At 34.3% G+C, this 20,197-nt stretch overlaps 1 protein-coding gene across 3 annotated transcripts in view; it reads left to right on the forward strand.

The window, feature by feature from the left end:
- Positions 1-20,197, forward strand: part of DYNC2H1 (dynein cytoplasmic 2 heavy chain 1) — a 180,513-nt gene that overhangs the window by 105,026 nt on the left and 55,290 nt on the right. For all 3 annotated transcript variants that reach the window (XM_026843929.1, XM_026843951.1, XM_026843940.1), the window contains 6 exons: positions 1,147-1,272; positions 4,179-4,289; positions 6,135-6,290; positions 8,896-8,971; positions 11,067-11,278; positions 13,006-13,110. In XM_026843929.1, the coding sequence (XP_026699730.1) occupies positions 1,147-1,272; positions 4,179-4,289; positions 6,135-6,290; positions 8,896-8,971; positions 11,067-11,278; positions 13,006-13,110 (786 nt within the window). The remainder of the gene's footprint in view (positions 1-1,146; positions 1,273-4,178; positions 4,290-6,134; positions 6,291-8,895; positions 8,972-11,066; positions 11,279-13,005; positions 13,111-20,197) is intronic.

The following is a 20,197-nucleotide window of genomic DNA, read 5'->3' on the forward strand; positions in this document are numbered from 1 at the left end:
GAATACTGTTATTAAATTTTCCTGCACTTTCCAATGCAATTTGAATAGAACATAGAAAATCAGATTTTTCTTCTCTGTTTAATTATTTCTCATATGGGATAAAGAATAGACCACTAGATTTGTGTAGTGTACTACTATATTGTTTGGTGACTTTCAGTTATCTTCTTTTGGATATTTTAAATAATTTGAATTTTATATTTGGTTTTATTTAGGCTGAGGATATCTGTATCATATAAAAATAAGGCCCCAAGTTTCTTTGACTCAGTACAGTTTTAGGATAAAAAGACAGGATGGATTTCCTTCTAAGGTATATTTGATAAAGTTATAATAATCACAGTAGTTCCATTTTGCTATAGCAGTAATGCCAAGGTAAGACTTTTCAGATTAGGTAAAACCAATTTATTTTGAGCTTGTTTGGTTTGAGGTTATTCTAATTTGCTTCCAATTAGATACTAAGGGAGAACTAAGGTTAGACTATCTAGTCTAACATCAGTTGTTGCAGTAATTGTGTCACAGAACAAGTTTTTTCTGTATTTTCAATTTTCACTAATTCATCTGAAAATTCAGTTTTGTATCTTTGCATTTCCATTTGAAGATCCAAATTTATTTTAGCAGCAATATGGTAGTATAAAAAATGAAGAAAATACTGTTGTTAAGCTATTCATATTTCCCAGTAGGAAATACTGCAGCCTTAGTTTTTCACTCATCTTAATATGAAATTGAGTGCTTCTCTTCAAAGAAAGTACTTCTAACTTACAGTCAAAAGAAAAACTGTTCTCGTTTATCTCTTGTTTTTGTTGTATCAGCAGTTTTGCAGTTATACAATTTAGTCACTGATATTTAAATTTTCTTTTTGAGTTCCCAGGGAATGCCATCACTGTCACCAAGTGATGCATTTTTTTTCCATAGAAAAACTTCATCTTCTCATGTTGTTTCTTGAGAAACTCTGGTTAGATAGGTTGAAAAGAAAAACTACATTTTCCTTACTCTTTTCCTTACTTTAGTAGCCTATCACATCAGAGGAAATTCTGGTTATCTTTAGCACACCTTTTTTACATATGCACACTAACTTGGAAACATAATTTTGTATTTAGCTGTTAAATGAGGTATGATAAATTCCTGATACAACTGTGTCTGTCATTTCAGATTGCAATGGGCCAAGGCCAAGCTGACCTGGCTATTCAAACTTTAAAAGAATGTGCACGCAATGGAGAATGGCTGTGTTTAAAGAACCTGCATCTTGTTACATCTTGGCTTCCTGTATTGGAAAAGGTGAGGGTAACTAGATAAGAATGTATTTGAAACCAGACAAAATTAATATGCAACGTTTCTGAAGCATTTCAGGCATTTCCATGGTGATGTTTAAAATTTCAACAATTTAAAAGTAAACCTTTTCTCAATCATTAATAAAGTTTCTCAATCATTAATAAAGTGAAATGCTCCAGATCTAAACAGCTCCTTCCTTTGTGGGATCCCTTTAATTTTCATACAATATATAGTATTTCTGCCACAGTGAGTGAACAAATGCTCCTGTTAAGACTTTTGGTACTTTATGGGATACTGCCCATGTTTTCTGAACTCTGAATCTATGTATGCTTAAATTTTATTTTTGTTTTTTTCAGTCCTAAGACTTTCTTTTTAGTAGTTCTTTTTGTAAAGTGTAGCTTGTCTGAGTCACTAATTTTTGCTAGTTTGAAATTGAAATGTCTAATGTTTTATAGAAACATACTCTTACAGCAAGTAAAATCATTAACTGTATCTAAATAAAAGTGACTTCACATGTATATCACTGTGAAATCCACAAAACAAATTAACTCAAAAAAAGAAAGGTGGAGAATTCCTATCAACAGATACTACAATCTTAATTTTCCAGTTTCTAATGATTGTCCATAAAGTGTACTCCATGCACACAATCTTAGAGTCTATCTTCTGTCTACTACTGACCATGTGGCATGCATTTAATGTTCTTATAATCCATTTTGAAAAAAATGGAAAGACAAAGCAAGATAGCACTGATGTGTGTCATCTAGACTGAATATGATAGTGAACAGTAAGGAAGTGTTTGTAAGCCTCTTACTAATAAAATTTCAGATCTTGTAAATATTAAAATATGGATATGTATCAGAAGTTTCTTATTCTTTCCACAATAACATAATACTGAAAGTGTTAAATGTTTGAATTGGCCCATCACCTTGACAGTTTTGCATACCATTAGCAGTCTGTCTTCCATAACGTTATAATAGACAAGCTGATGAAATATGGACCTGATTGTACCAGTGAGGTGGATTGAAAACTGGTCTAACTGCATGGCTCAAAGGGTTGTTGCCAGTGGCAAGAAATCCAGCAGGAAACGAGTCATCAGTGGTGTGCTCCAGGTGTTGATGCTGTGGCCAACATTGTTTAACATCTTAATTAATGGCATGAACAATGGGACAGAGTGCATCCTTGGCAAGTACAGCTACTGGGAGAAATGATTGATACAACAGATGAGTGTGTTTTCATTCAGAAGGACCTTGATAGGCTGGAGAAGTAGACTGACAGAACCTTTATGAAGTTCAGCAAAGGGAAATGCCAAGTGCTTCTTATGGGAAGAAATAACTCCAGGCACTCAGACAGTCTGGGGGCTAAGTGGCTGGAAGCAGTTTGGCAGAAAAGACCTGGGAGTCCTGGTGGGTGAGAAAATGACTGTCAGCCAGCAACATGCCCTTGTGGCAAAGAAGGCCACTGGCCTTCTGGGCTGCTTTAGGCAGAGCGTCGCCAGCCAGTCAATGGAGATGTTCCTTCTGCTCTAGTCAGCCCTGGTGTGACACATCTGGAGTGCTGTGTCCAGTGCTGGCTCCCCAGTACAGGAGAGGCATGGGCATACTTGAGCCAGGCCAGTAAAGCGCCACAAAGGTGATGAAGGCACTGAAGCATGTGTCATACAAGAGACACATTGAGAGAATTGAGACTGTTCAGCCTGGGGAAGAGAAGCCTCAGGAGAAATCTTATTTAGTGTGTATTGGCTGATGGGAAGGGGTAAAGGGAACAGAGCCAGGCTGTTCTCAGTGGTGTCCCATGAGAGGACAAGAAGCCATGGGCACAAACTGAAATACAGGAAATGCTGTTTAAACAGAAGACAAATTTTTTTCACTGTGAGGATGATCAAACACTGAAACTGGTTGCCCAGAGAGGCTGTGGAGTCTCCATCCTTGAAGATACTGAAAACTTGACTGGATACAGTTCTGGGCAGCCTGCTGTAGCTGACTCTGCTTTGAGCATTGGGTTGGATTAGGGAGTCTCCAGAGGTTCCTTCCAACCTCAACAATTCTGTGATTTTAGTTACCAGATATAGTTGCCATTTTGCCTAAAGAACAGAACAATTATTGGGTTGAAATAATTTTTCTTTTCTTTATAAAACATTAAAAGCAAAATTATTATTATTATGTTTTAGAGATTATCAAAATAAATGGATTATAAGAAAATCTGTTAAGAGTTTTTTGAGCTACGTTTCTTCCAAGACACATACACAAAACTGTTGACATTGTTCTCAAGTAAATTGTCAAACAACTTTCATCTCTTCAGTGGAAAATATGTCTGTTTCAATGCACATAAAACATCATCAATATTTTTTCATAAATTCAGTAATTATATATATTTTTGGGGAAGCCTTTATATTTGAAATAGCATTTGACAGTATTTATTTTTAGAAATCCATTTTCCTATCTTCAAGTTTCTATGAATCATGATACATGATGCATACAACAAACACTTGAAGAAAAATAATTTAATATGTATAGTTATTGAAAGTCATTGAGATTTGTTGATATACAGCCTGCTGATATACATTTTAAGTCTTCATCTTTTGAGATGTAGCCTTCTGGTGTGTTTTTACTTAAAGAAAGTAAAGAACTGTCATATATTTTTATGCTCTGAATTTACGATCTGGGGAGGAAGGTGCAAATATTTTGACACAGCTAGAATGAACTTCAAACTCAAGCACAGCTAGTGTATAGAATGTGGGGAGACAACAGATCTTGAACTATAGTCTTTTAAATTACTTTATTTGTAAAAACAATTAAAGAATTTTCAGACGAGCCTAATTTTCTAATTTAGGATATTATAATTTTAAAAATTGTGTTTTATATATTAAAAACCCTCAAACCCCAAACCTTCAATATATAACATCTCTTTAATAGGAACTGAATGCATTACAGCCTCAACCAAACTTTCGCCTTTGGCTTACTACTGAAGTTCATCCAAAATTTACTCCAATTTTGCTTCAATCAAGTCTGAAAATAACTTACGAAGTAAGACCTGTTTGGAAAGCTTTTATTATATGTTTACTATGAATGAACTTGGATGTATAGTAAACTCTATGTTTAGATAGTGTGAACTATTTGCATAATGGAGTTTGCCTTGTATTTCAATTAGATGTAATACAAAAAATTCTATGAATTTACCTTGAAAGATTTTTGATGATCATTTGTAATGTATATGTGGAAATTTGCAGAAACTGTGCTTTAAAGGGAAGGTTTGTAAAATTTCTTTCAGATATTTTTTCCAATTGAAAGTCTGAACTAAAAATAAATTTACTTGAGGCATTTATTCTGTTTTTTTTCTCCAAATTCTTTTATGCATTTAATCAGTGTTTCTTATTAACAAGACCCTACACAGGTGCTGGAATTCCTCCTTCTTGATGAATGTCCTCATCTGAAGATCACAGAATCACACTTCCTCTTCCTTATTTTTCTTTTTGTCCCCATGGCTTTATATTCACTGGACTCTTTCAACAAAAATGGCTCTCCTCCGATACAGCAGAATATACAATTAAAGTCCTTTACTAAAAATTGAGAGGTTTGCTTTCACAATAGCTCAACCTAAGGAATAACTGGCATCGTGCTCCTCCAACTTGTTGGAAAGCACTGTAATCATTAATGCACTATGCATTAATGCCCATCATGGAAATGATGCATAGGGGTGCTACTAACTCCTTCATTGGTTATGGAGTGTTAAGATTTTGCCTACAGCTAAACCAAGAAGCTCTGACCTTTTAAAGTCCAATGTTGCTGACTTTCAAGAAGCCAAAATTGTTACAATTTTATGTTGACCAGGTATTTTTAAACTTCTGGAGTAACTTCTTGCTTATATTGAGGTCTTCAGTGTTACAGAAACTACAGGACTGTCTAGGATTGACACATTTCTTTTCCTCTAGCTTCTTGAATTTACTGAACCCACTGTCTTTGGAATAATTGGAGCTTCGCACTGATGCAGTGTTCTAAATCCTGCTGTTATCTTTTATTGTTGTAAATATTTTGTTACCATGAAAGGGCACTGATAGCCAATGACTTGGCTAATAATGTTTGATTATTATATGGTTGTGGTATGTTCTCTAACTGTTACCATTCAAGAGGTAAATATTTAAAAAAAACCCCAGTTGACTGGTATTTTGCAGTTATTTGCCACAAGTGTGCATATGCAACTATGATAATCTTATGGAAACATTAACAACCATTATTTTTCAAAAGAAAGAAAGAACATTCTTATAAATATGAAAATGTGATTTCAATCTCTAAAATTTATACTTGCCTTCACACTTGAAAATAATTTGAAAATGGCAGGGTATCTAATCACTTATTTTACTTTTAAGCACTGTAATCTTTGTTATTATGTGTACTTTAACTGCAGTGATTTCTACTGGTGTGAACAATAGCATTTTATCATGCATATATATCTGTATGCAAGCTAAAAGAGTGCAGTGATGCCATGATGCAAGTTGGCTCTGATCACAGAAATGATAATTGATAGTTGAGCTTGAAAAATCAGAAGAAACGTTCTTGTTGAAAAGATTGTATTTACTTTTATGCTCATATATTTTGATAGAGTACTATTCTTTCACTAATTTCTTTTAGTGTAGTTCAGTCCTCCTGTTGGTTGGATCTGGTCACAATTTCCTTCAGTATGTTTAAGTTGTTTTCAGTCTAAGATAATTTTATTGTTAGGCCATTTATTATGAGCATATATTTTCCTTGTTAAATTTTGTTTTATTAAGTACTGTAATCTCATTAAATTATAAATCATGTTAGAATTTAAGAAAACTGTACATAAAATTATCAGGTTTTCTGTCTAGAGCAGTGTTTTTCCTTCCAATTCAGGCACCTCCAGGCCTCAAAAAGAATCTCTTGCGAACCTATGAATCTTGGACTCCAGAGCAAATTAATAAAGAGGGAAATTTGTCTCGAGCGCATTCTCTCTTTTGTTTAGCATGGTTTCATGCTGTATGCCAAGAAAGAAGAAATTATATTCCTCAGGTAATTATTTCTTTTGCTATTTTTTAAAAAAATGCCCTATTTATTAGCTTTTATATTTGGGAGTATTTTTTGTCAGAGGTGAGAAAATATTGGATCCTTCTGGTGCCAGCCTTCATTATTGTCTCTGAATTCATTGCAAAATAAGATCTTGGTAGCCTAAATTCCTGTCACTCTGAAAATTGCTACTGCCCGCGTGGGGTTAATTTGTGATTTATGTACTAACTGATACTGATGCAGGAGTGAGATCCCATGGAAAAGATTCCGTGAATCCTGTTTGCATGGGATGGGAAAAGGTGTTTTTGAAATATACATGATTTAATGGAAGACATTTGTTCTGGTATTGATTGAGTTCAAGTTAATTTTATCTCTTAGTAGCTAGAATAGTGCTGTGCTTTGGATTCAGTATGGGATTTGGTATGAGAAGAATGTTGATAATACCCTGATGTTTTCAGTTGTTGCTAAGAGATCAAGGACTTTCCAACTCCCCGTATCTTGCTCGTGTGCAGGTGTACAAGAATCTGGGAGGGAGCATGGCCAGAGGACCAGAACCAAATTGGCCAGTGAAATATTCCGTATCATGTAACGTCATGCTCAGTATAAAAATGAGGGTCTGCTGGGAAAGAGGGGGCTCTCTCTCGCTTCTGGGATTGTAGTTTCAAGATCTTGGGGGTTTTTGTGATTTCTGGCTGGGAGTGGACTAAGTATCAGCTGGCAGGTGGTGAGCAATTGCATTGTTCATTACCCATTTGTACTTTCTATTGTTTTATTGTATTTCATTTATTGAACTGTTTTTATCTCAACCTACAAATCTCCCTTTACCTTCCAATTACTACCCCATTCCCTGGGCAGGTCATGGTGAGTGAGTGATTGTGTGGTGTTTGGCTGCTGGCCAAGTTTAAACCACAACAATGAGAAAGAGAAATTTTGGTGCGGAGGAGGAGATTACATTGTCTACTCTTTCTGCACACAAACCCTGTTCAAGGAGAAGGAAGAACAAGGGAATTAACTAATTTCTTGTGCGGATTATAATGGGTTTCAGACCCTGTGATGTGTTTTTTCCTTAGATAAGTTTTTGTTCAAAGCAAACATTTCTTTCTGGCTGCAGATGCTTAAATTAAACAGAACCACCACCACCCACCACCCACCCCCAACCAACAAACTGTTTTATACCTTGTTTATTTTATTTAGACTTGGGGTAAAATTAACCTGTCATCTGAAAGATTTTGTCTGTCAGAGCCTGGAGTGTTTGAGAGCTTTTTGCTGGCTTTGAATTTGTGATTTATAAGGTTGTTTGCCTCTTGCAGTAAAAGAGTTTGATTATAGTGTTCAAGAATAGGTGAAGAGAATAGGTTCAAGAATAGAATAGGTGAAAATATTTAAAGTACTAATCTGACACATGAACTCTTATTTGGCTTTGTTCAAATTCATGGTTGTTTACCACTAGCATTCCAAGTCACACAAGATAGAATTTTACTGCTTCTCCTTAATTCCACTGGAACCATGTTTGTCTTGTGCAGACTTAGTGATGGGTTTTATTTTGCTTATGATTACCAGTTTCTAACATCGCTGGACTGCAATCAATCCCAGCTAGAAGCTCTTGTATTTTATAATCAATTTCAGGTTGGTTTGGCTCCATGTACAGATCTGACAAAAAATACATGAACACTGTTTAGACACTGCAGCATCTTTCTAGTTTATGACCTCCAGAGTGACTGGCTGATAGTTTTATTGTGATCTGTGGAGCAGCTGCAGTCTTGAGCTAAGACTATCCATCTTACTGGATATGTACATGTTATCTGACGTATTTGCACATTTCTTATGAGTCATATGCACCTTGTTCCTATGTTCCATATGCAAAGGTACAGTCATAAGAAGATACAGCAATCAGAGATACCTTTGAGATCTGGATTTCCAAAGTTCTGTATCATATATCAATGTTTATTTATACTTATGAATTTACATTGAAATCCTTTTGTGAGAATTACATACACATTACACATTAATGCTATATAAAGAAGAATGCCATCAAGAACAGAAAGGAGGTCAAACTGAGAGTGATTAAAATATGCATGTGGCGGTCAGCATTTTCCCCATAATGGTAGCAGTAATTGCTTTTCTGATTATGATTTTTTAAGTTCGTAGAGAAGTGACATGAATTAAGGAGTAAGATGATGAAAGTATAATGTACACTGTGACTGAAGAGCTGGACCTATTTATGAAAATCCAGAGGAAACTGAAATACAAAAAATCCCTCAGAAATACCATCATAATTCAATGTGTGATCTAGTCACAGATGTCAGCAAGTTTTAGTTGAAGTAAATACTGTTAGGAGATAAGATAATCTTAAATTTACATTCCTCATACTCAATTTATTCTAGTTTATATAAATATGTAAAATCAAATGCACTGGTAGAGCTGTTTTTTCTTTTTTTCATACTAGCTCCATTGAATGTTTCCAAAGGCGTATGTTAGAGGACATAGGTTGTCTCTGTTTTCATTCAGTACTAGATATTATACAGTATTCAGTAACCACATAATATTTCCATTTTACTTCATGATCATCATTGTGTGACTAATTAAATTCTTTGGCTTTCTTTAATGATAGGGTTGGACCAAGTTTTATGAATTTTCTTTATCTGATCTCCGTGCTGGTTTTGACATTATTGATAGACTCTTTGAGGGTAAGTCACTTCTTAAGGAAAGATTTCTTACCTCTGTAGAATAAACCTTCTAAATGCCTCTCATTTTAAATTTTTAGAATATTAAAAACTTTCATAGTAATTTTTATAAATTTGTTACTTTGCAAGATTGTTTTGTTTGGAGTTTGGAGTGGGACCATTCTGTTTAAAGGCTGCTTTGCAGGTATTTAAATTTTGCATTTGTATCTTCATTGGAACATTTTCACAAATATAAACACATGACCAAATTAGGTAACTACTTCAGTATGGGGAGTAGTGTGACTCTGAATCAGTTGTGCTTAGGCTTTTCTGGATGTAGATCCAAAGGGTATATCTATATTAGTAAACTGATAAGGGCTGGACACAGGCTCAAAACTATTCCATGATCAGGTTTATTTTTCCCCATATTTAGCTTATGCAGGGTGGCATTCTCATAGGCAGCGACAAGGCATGGTTTGTCAGATATCAGAGCCTGGAGACACTTTCCAATAAGCAGCAGATGGGAGGTTACCTTATTTTAGGGCAAAAGAGAGTAGCTGTATGGATGCAAGCCACCTTGTGCCATCTGAACCTGAGTGCAGACAGGACCTATCCTGTTTTACCTTTACTAGAGATATTGCATCAGGAACTTTTTTCTTTCTACAACACTCAGATAGGAGTGGAGATGCTGCAAGGCTCATCTCCAGTAAGCAAAGAAAAACACAGGGTGAATTGTAATTCCATTTTTGGGAGGTTAGGTAAATCAATATTTCTAGTGCCAAGAACTATTCAGCTCAGGTTCTTGAGTCCAGAAGAATATATAGGAAATACAGGAGTGCCTGGAAATGAAGTCTTCTGTCTCTACTCCTTCCCAGTGTGAGCTTCCCCATATATTGAATGGAATATGAGTTGAGTATGAGTGAATTTTTCATATTGAAACTCACTGTTAGTGCCCACTTAACTGTTCTGTTAAGTACCACAGTATTTTCTTAATATTAGTTAATATTAAAAGTATTTTTTAAAGTATTTGCATTTTATATACTTTCAAAGTAAAATTAAGATCCGATATTTAGAGATAATTTATGATCATTAACTTAAATGTGATTTATGGAGGATTAGTACTTCTGGAATTGACCTTAGTTACACAGACTTAAAACACACAGTAATATAAAGAGTTTGACTCATTAACTATCAGTGATAATCATTAATCTAAACATTAGCTACTGCTGTGAAGATAACTTTACTTACGAAGGAATGATTGACATATTTGGGAACAACAGTTACCACCAATAAACCCCCCCTTAAAGTAATTGTTGCTTCCTTTTCTCAAGGGGCTTTAAGAAGTACCTTTCTGATCAAGGTACCTTCTACCTGCACATGAAAGCTATAGGGTGTAAGTCGAACATTGTCTCATGTAGTTATTTTGGACAACTGTGATAGAAGGGAGGAAAAATAACTTACTCTGAACTTGTGGGATATAGCTAAGCTATAGTAATATAATTGCAACATCAGTCTGGCCAGGAAACTAATAGTAACATGCTTTATGTGTTTTATGTGCTATGCTGATTTATAATGATTTACAAAGAACCTATCCTGGACCTTTGTGTTTGAAAGATAACATTGCCAGTAATGTTGTCTATTTTGAGCACAATCTGGTTTTGGTTCAATCAATCACTTTATTTTATGAGATCAGATGGTACTGCAATACAAAATAGTGTATAAAATTTTGGAACAAAGGAAATTATTTTTAATCATGACAAAGGAGCACATAATTAAAATTGTAATAACATCATTTCTGAAATGCATATATCCAGTTGGCTTCTCTGCAATAAAAAGCACTTCAAGATGTAAGTAATATTTCTAATAGCTCATTTTGAAACACAATAAATGTTCATTTTCATTTAAATAAAAATATTTACAAACTCACTGTAGTTTCTGCAACTTTTATTATTTGGTAATATAGAAGAAAAATAATCGGAAATTATTTGATGTGTTTGTATTTTTTTATTTCACTGAAGATTTTTCGCTGCACTGTCTTGCAGTGACAAGAAGAAATGGTTATAATTCAATGTTGTCCACTGATACAAAATATTAATACAAAATACTAATTAATTTATAGGTTCCAAAGATTTTCAGTGGGAATTCGTGCATGGCTTGTTTGAAAATGCAATTTATGGAGGCCGTGTAGATAATTACTTCGATATGAGGGTTCTTCGGTCCTACTTGGAGCAACTTTTCAATTCACGAATCATTGGCAGCTTAAATGCTAGAGGCAAGAAGATGACTAGTTTCCCATATTCCATCTCTTTACCAAATTCCTGCAGTATTTTGGTAGGTATACATCTTCTATCACCTAATACAGTAACTAAAATAAGTTATTTTAAAGAATTATTCTTGGATATATTTCCACAAAGAAAACCAGAGTTACAATCCAAAAGATACCTCCATTTATTTAAGACTTAAGTTGTCAGAACTATTCTGCTAGTCTGTTCAATCTCTTTTTTTATAATATCTTATTGGACTATGGTGCAGAGCAGAATAACTATGAAGGACTGAGTAGAAGAAATTGGGTCAATTTATGATAAAGAAGGATATAATTACATTTTTATATAACAGTATATTGACATAATAGCACTTTTGTACAGACTGCTAAACATTCTTAGAACTTATGGATGAAATAGGGAAATCTAAATATATCTTCTTATTTACAAAATATATAAACATTCTGACATAATCTTCTAACAAGCTGCGGAGGGTATATATTTTTTTTGGAGATAAATATGGATACTGTTTGTCCTTTAGCATTCCTTTAGTGTAAACGAGAGGGAGTTCAACAGAATCTAAAGAACTGATCTCTCCCTATCTTTCACATACTATTGTAGTTGTTACTAAGATTCCTTTGCATTTTAATATAGGACTCCATACTAGGCCTCTAATATGAGCTGATATAAATGGAATTATGCCAGTTAAAATAAATCTTTCTGGCATTCTCTACCTGGATTCTGACTGTTTAGGTTTGGGGTTTATTTTATTTTTTTATGTTAAATATGACAGTTATTCTCTCTAGATGTGCTGAGTTAATGTCATAAAGAGGGAAGGAATAAACAAACCAGGCTGGTCTCTATTGTTGTAAATAATATTGTCAAACTGACGAACCTTTCTTCTTGCCTGCACTGCATTTAATGTCTCTGTTTCTTATAATTGTATGAATATTTATGTGAGAGTTTATATTTTTTCTGCAAGTAGCTTTCATTGGTAGAACACTAATAATAAGGCTGTTTGATTACTTAAGTTAATTGGAATAATATCTCTTACTAAATAGTGTTCCTTCAGTATTTGGTGTAGAGGTCTGCTACTGTTATATCTGAAATGAGAATCCCTGTCAAAGTAAATCATGCACACATAGGACATGCTCCTGCAAGCAAAGGACAAAACACAAGTGATATAACACAATAGGGTGCAGCCTGACTTTCAGATAGTAAATATTTTTGCTTTTAAAGCCACAATGAAAGAGACATCCAGCACCATTCGTCTACTTGAGTCTGCAAGGCCTTTCTGTTTTGTGCAAGAGCAGCATCACTGGTGACTATTACACTATAACTGCTATTGATGCTACTCTGCATCTCAAATGATCATGTAAATCTATTTTTACCTAAGAAATTTCACTTTCTTTGAGTGATATCTTCGCAGATTTAAAAAGGAGTGCTCTTCATGGTATATATATGTATTATACTCTATTATTCAAATTCTAAATGCTGAAATTTTTTTTCTATTGTCAATAATCTTATTTTTAAATTTTCAACAGAAATGTAACTAATTTTCAGAAAGTCTTAGCATTTTTTTCTTTTCAGTTGATAGCATCACTCTAATTGGAATTGAAGCTTTTTGCTCTTTTAGAGTTAAAAAATTTATAAATAAGATTGCCATATATATCATGTGTTAAATACCTATTTAAACCTTGTGTTATGCAGTGCGCTTAATGAAATTATTTTCAGCATAATTTCATGAGCTGAACAGAATGTTCCCTCAGTTATCTTTATTGTTTTCTTCTAATGCAGGATTATCGTAATATTATTGAAAGCCTTCCAGAAGATGATAAACCTGACTTTTTTGGCCTACCTGCTAATATTGCTCGTTCATCACAACGTATGATCAGTTCCCAGGTAAAGTTACATTTCTCATTGACCTCTGAATCTCTTCTGCATCCAGTATAAGCTAGAGAACCCAACCACCTGTTCATAAATATAAATTTCCATAGGAAAGTCAGAGTAAATGAAGAGATTTTAGGAATATGTTTTCTTTTATCTGTAGAATACTTTTAATATAATAACAATTATCTTTAATTACCAAGGTATTCATTTAGAGCTTAAATAAACAAAGAGTTATTGAGAAAGTTTACAGTAGTATAATTAAGTTTATGTTGAAGAGTATCCCCATATGTAAGTAGTTTAGCTAGTTCTATTTATACTGTTAATCTAACTGCCATCGACGGGATCATTCTTAACAGCTGCTCTTCACTGCACATTAAGATTTTAGTTTTGGTCACCAAATTCTAATACAATAGTTTGACAGATAGAATATGGGTAACATTTTATGCTTTCTCTGAAAGAGAAATTCTGAAGAATTCTCCCAGTAGTCAGAATTCTATCTTTACTATTAGAGATATGAAATTTTGAAAAAAAGTGTTGTTCTTGCAGGATAATAGCATATAACTACTTAGGCATGTTGTAATAACATTCTCAACATAATGAAAAGTAAGTTCCAGGGTTTTTGTAGGTCTTAGTTTAAAAGTTCACTAATTTTAAATATTTCCATTATTGCTTTAGCTGTAAGATAAGGTGGATGGCTATATCATGGTCAAGAGTTCTCATCTATCTTTTAATTGCAGTCTAGTCCAGATTTCAATATATATTTAATGTGAGAATGCAGTTATCTTAGTGCAGGAATAATAGGCAATGATCAAAGATTTTTCACATATTTATTTTAGAGTTGTATGTAGAAGCTTGGGTAAGTGACCTGGGTCACCCATTGTGCTGGCTACTATTAATGTCACAGCTGCAGCAGCTATTCTTCTCACCCTTTGTGGAGACAGAAAAAACTGACTGTCTCTTTTGTTCTCCTTATAACTTCTATCTCTATCTTGACAGTCTAAGAAGGGAAAAGACAGAGTGATTTGAACTATGGATATCTTCATCATCAATACATTGTTTGGTTTGTTGGACAAAGCTTTTAATTGCTAATATTTTACCACTTCTCTTAGGTGTCAATTCAGTTGCCTAAAAATTTATATCTTGTATCACCTGGAGATACATACCATGGTGTATTTAAGATATCTACTAGGAACTGCCAGATGTTACACAGGACACAAGTGAATACTTCTTGTTGGGCCAACAACTGGAAGTCAGGGGCAAAATGACACTGGAAGCTAGTGTTTAAGCAACTGATTCCCACTGCTTGTCTACCCTGATGCATGGATCTGGAGGTCCTGCGTCATATCTGCCTATCCTTTTGGATAACATACAGAGTCTCAAATGGCATTGTGTAACAAGTGATTTGAATCACCATGGCCTAGAGTCTAGGGAGGAGTTTGACTAAGAAGTGGCCATACCTCAGCCTGAGTTGAAAATCAGTGATGCTCATAGGCAGGTGAAAGTCCACCTTTTGTTTATTAATGCTGGACATTCTAATATATTTTAGTTCAAATGGGGAGAAAGTTTAGGACTTTGAGGGAATTTTTAAATTCTTTATTCTATTTTTTTTTTTCATTGCTTTTTAGTTAAGTCAGGGGGAGAGCACATGATTGCTGTATAAGTGCAGTTAAACAGTATATATATATATATATATTTAGTGATTAGCATACTTTATTTGACTGGTGAATTAATTCTGTAAGAATACATGAAAGTTGATTGATTTGAGAATCTTATATCAGAACTGTGAAATGAACTGGTCTGTATATGAGTGGTCTCTTTAATTTTCTGCACAGCCCTAGCATGGTGTCTCATATAAAGACAAGTTATAGCAAAAAAAAAGAAAAAAAAAAAAAGAAAAATTATAGAATACCAGGTTGGACAGGACCTCAGGGATCATCGTGTCCAACCTTTCTTGGCAAAATCATTAGAAGTTCCCTATAATTGGAATTCTCTATAATTTCAAGATTTAGAATTACATTTTTAAAAAAAGTATGTAATTGTTTGCTCATACTCACCTACAAAGGGCTCCATGCAGAAATCTCTTGTTGGTATAAGACCCCTGATCTGTTAATGAAAAAATAAAAATTGCCTTTGAGTTTTACATTTGTTGAATATCAAATATAGGACTGGTAAATTTTAGAAGTATATTTTTTCACTTAAATTCATAGCTGCATTGTCAAATTATTTGTTTTATTATTAGCACATGAAACTATAAAGCTATATAAAGACAAATCATTAGGATGAGGGTGCATAGGGTAATACACTGAGCTCAAGAACTTTATTACAAAGACAAAAAATGTACGAAGACTCAATGTAGCTGGTTTTTTTTTTATCTTAAAATCTTTTACATAAACATCAACTTTAAACACTTTTGTTTCTGTCAGATACACAGCAGACTGTTGATTATTTTGTTTCAGCTATGCTTATATAATTTAAGAGCTGAAGTTGTTGAAAATGCTAGTATTTGAAAATAAGTCCTTAGTTAGCCTCCACAAAGTCAGAATAGATTCAGAGTTCCTGTGAAGGGAAATAGGTAATGAACACATTTACTTGCAGACTCACTCTGCTGAACTCATGTGTCATAGCATTGATTATAATCTATAAACTATGGATTATAATCTTGAAAATATGACACTTGTAGTTAGAATTCTATGACATGCTTCTTTGTTGTATGAGAGATTTTCTCCCAATAATAGTTTGTGGTACTTCCTTAAGTCTTCAGCAATTTAAGTAACAGAAATGGGAGATTTTTCTTAAATTTTTTTTTTCTATCTAACTATGAATCCTACTCCTATTCCATTTCTGACTGTTTGTCAGATATTTTAGGTCCATAGGTGATCTCATGGTTCATGATCTGAAATTGAATGATTGCCTTCTAACCAAGTATGTTTCTTATAAATCCATTACCAAGCTAAAGCAGGGAAAAGATGAATGAATAAATTGCTACTAGCTCAGTCACCATGTCACTAGCACTGGAAAGGTGAAATTTAATGCCGTGTCCACTACTTCACTGATTCTGTGCTAAGTATGTCATATATTCTCTTATAATTTATGTCTACTATCCCATATATTCTCTTATCTACTACCTGTTATCATTTCTCCTTCTGTATTTTTACTAAAGTCTTCTTCCTTTTGCAGAGATGCACAGAATTGTATCATCCACACGACTAAACTCAGGATTAGGGATAGTAGGTTTTTTTTAAACATGCATACTTTGAAGTTACTTGTTTTAAACCAAATGACAGCAATTTCAACTTCAGTCGTATGTTTAGGCTCAGAGATTTAAAATAATCATTCAGATATACATTGATTTTAAGTAAATTGTAATTAGCAGTCTTTAAGCAGTTAAAAGTCTTTAAAAATAAGTATTAAAACAGATAACACTATGATCTATTAACCTTGAAGTTAAACTAATGTTATTGTATTCCAAGAAATCTGATTTCACTTTATGAAATCGATGAAATTGTTTCACTCCACAGGATGGATAATAGAATATTAGGTAAAAGAAATGTAGATTTTATATGGACTTCCTATGAATATTATTTATTTTTCATGTATAGTAATGATAGTTTGTATTGGTGCAGCAACACACTGCTGTAGCAGAAATTTGCTGCAGGACAGTGCAGCATTTTGCAGTCATGCAGAGATCTCTTCTGTAAGAGATTTCTTTCTGGATTTTGTCCTTAGCTGCTTTATGTAAGTAGAGCTAGGTAAATTTTTAGAGGCTGGATTTCTAGAGTTCACTGCGGCTCTTCGGTTTTGCCTTACCTACTGTTACAACAAGCATTTGACACAACATCCCTTAGGTTTAATATGGTCATGATGAATCTCACATCTCTTGCTATGTACTCTCTGCAGAACAGTGCAGTTAAAATAGAACTCAGCTGACAGTGCAGCTATTCTTCAGCCTTGCTTAGACTATAACTAGTAGCTATGTATGATCAGTTGACTATTTAATCTAAACATTCTCCAATAATATAGTAAATCATTTTGTGATAAAAGCCATTCAGTATCTGCCAAATTATCCAAGACTCTTCAAATATGACTGCCAATCGTAATCAATATGGCTAGCATTTAGTTTCCTTAATGCTATTTTTTATATAGAATACTGTGTATAGTAATTTTAATATGTTGCATGAGGAATTCATCATTCTTTTACACGTACAGATTCATAATGCTTCACAAAGACTTATCATATGAGACAGGTAAGTCTCATTAAGGTTGAAGAATAGATTGTTTTCGATATTTTCATGAGTACACTTATACATACCATGCAAGCATAAAGGATAGTTACAGCCTCTCTGTATACTAGTACAGAGATCTTCTTGATCTTTCTGTGCCCACCATCTGAGGAATGGCAAGTGGAAGGCAAGCCTGTGGTTTTGCAGTTCTCTTTTTAGGACCTCTTGGGGGTGATTGTGCATGCATAATTGAAAATTAATTTTTAAAGTTCATGGAGGACTCTCATGTGAATGGGACCCCATGCTGGAGCTGAGGAAGAGAATGAGGAGGAAGGAGTGGTAAAGATAACACAAAATGCACTCACTGCAACCCCCATTCCCCATCTCCTTGTGCTGCTTGGGGGGAGAGGGTAGAGAAGTGGAGAATGAAGTTGAACCCGGGAAGAAAGGAGGGACTGGAAGGAAGGTGTTTTAAGATTTGTTTTATTTCTCATTATCCTACTCTGATTTGATTGGTAGTAAATTAAATTAATTTCCCCAAGTCAAGTCTGTTTTGCCTGTGACAGTAATTGCTGAGTGATCTTCTTGACCTTATCTTGACCCATGAGCCTTTTGTTATATTTTCTCCTCAGCTGTCCAGCTGAGAAGGGGGAGTGATAGAAAAGCTTTGGTGGGCACCTGACATCCATCCGAGGTCAATCCACCACAACTTCAAAATGCTTAAGGGCATCACAAATGTAAAATAGTCCTTTGAGCTTCAGATAGTTGAAGAGTCCACAGACTATAGCTTCTTACTAATTTTCAGTGAAATGCTATAAAATTATTTAATTGTATATTTTGTATATCAATTAAAAATGTTGAGCTGTGAATACTTATAACTTCAAATAAGTGGATTCCAATTCACTTCAACTTAAGTTGCTGGGAGTATTTCTCCTACATTTTGTCCTTTGTAATTTGTTTTGCTTTTGAACCAGTCCAGTGATATTCTGCAGTTCTGATGGTTCAGATTTTGAAACAAAATTACTTGCTTCAAGAACCCGTTTCTGACAAATTTTATAGTCTCACATATAATCCAAATCTGACTAGCATTTTCTGTGTCAGGGTGGAAGATGCAAGGTAATTTAATTTTGCTAGATAGCTTTCTCTCAAACCCAACTGCATGCTTGACTTTTGCCTGTTTTGTCTCATAGTCAGTCATCAGAATCACTCTCACATCTCCCAGTTAGCAAGTCCATTATTTTTATTATCTGAAAGTAATTGCAGAAGGATAACCCCTGAGATACTCCTTTTTCTTTTGATCCTAGATATGTATCTTGGCTCTTCTGATAATAATTGATTCTGCTTTTCTTTCTCATCTAACTAATCTCAAAATATCTTTATGGAATCCATCTGGTATTCATTTTGGCAACATAAAGAGTCAAACAATTCCTGTAACTTAAATATGCTTCTTTGTATAGTTAACAAGAGGACTGACTTGCTGTTTGACATATTTAAAGGAATGTCTTTCCCATCATGTTATACTCTAGGTGCTTTCTTCCAACCTTTGGTCCCTCCATTTCTCTTTGGACTTTGGTCATCACTGCCTGACAAACCTAGTTTAAAGCTCTGCTTGCTAGTAGTAAGCAGATATTCTTGTCATATTGATTCTGTCTGGCTCTAGCTGTCAATCTCTCCAAACAAGGTTTCACAGCCATAATAGCCAAAGTTATGTCTGTAACATCTGCAACCAAGTATTGTGACCTGGTTACATGATCACATGCATCCATTCCTGTCCCATTCCATTCACTAGCAGAAACAGTGAGAATACACCTGGGCTCCCATGTCTGTGGTAACCTGCCACTTCCTCTGAATGGTACTGGTTCTGATCCGTGAGTTGGGCTCAGGTAGCCCACATGCCTCCGTGATAGAACTTTTTCCTCTTCACCTGTTTATACTCATTCTGCAGGTGGAGAAGGAGCCTTTTCCCTCTTGTTGGAAGTCACAAACTTCCCCTTTTATTTACCAGTATGGACATACTCTTTTGGATAGTCACCACAGGATGGCATATAAACTGACACAGAAATATTTTCTATACTAAGGATGATATTCATCTAACAAAGCTTTATTTTTCTTGGTTAGTTGCCTAATCTGATGGTTGTCTAGGCTTCCTGTATGTTACAGTCCATCTCCAAAGAGTAACACATTCCTATCTGCCATAGAGCCAATTATGTAGACCTGTGAAATCCTATTTCCTTCACTATTACTACTATCTTCAGTTAGTATTTTACTATTTCTTAAAATGCGTCCTGTGTTAATACCAAATACTTTCTTTAGATGTTATTCTTCAGACATTTCCTACAAGTCGATGGTATTTTTAAAATAGATTTTTTTTTGTAATAAAAGTGTATCTTTGAAATGCACAGAGAGGTTCTGTCAGATTTGTAGTTCAACTTTTAGAGTATATTTTGTTATAATCCTACTAGAAAAGACTTATGATGTATTTATTGATTCAAGCCACTTCAAATTCCCTTGATCAATACTGGAACAATTTCATGTGAGTTTGTTTTTCTGTTAAATGTCTAGGTACTGTGATAGAAAAATATGATAAGCCCAAATCAAAGCCAGCTGAAGTTAAAAAAAGAAGCCCCAGTGTAATTCATCCCATCTAACTTGAATCATATGAATATTAGTCACCTCATCTTAACTAGTTTTCCATTTTTTTTTTTTTGTTACTAAATAAAGAGAAGCAGCTACAGGGAATAATTAGTGCCATTCTTAGATAGGCATCTAAAATAAAGGGGTGAATCACATTTTGGAAGTATCTATTTCTTTCCATTGAACTTTGAATCAAGCTCTGTAATGTCAACAGCATTTCTAAAAATTGTATAATGAACATTTTA

Source organism: Athene cunicularia, assembly GCF_003259725.1.
Source record: "Athene cunicularia isolate RWA chromosome 1 unlocalized genomic scaffold, athCun1 chr1_part1, whole genome shotgun sequence".
Lineage (NCBI taxonomy): Eukaryota > Metazoa > Chordata > Aves > Strigiformes > Strigidae > Athene > Athene cunicularia.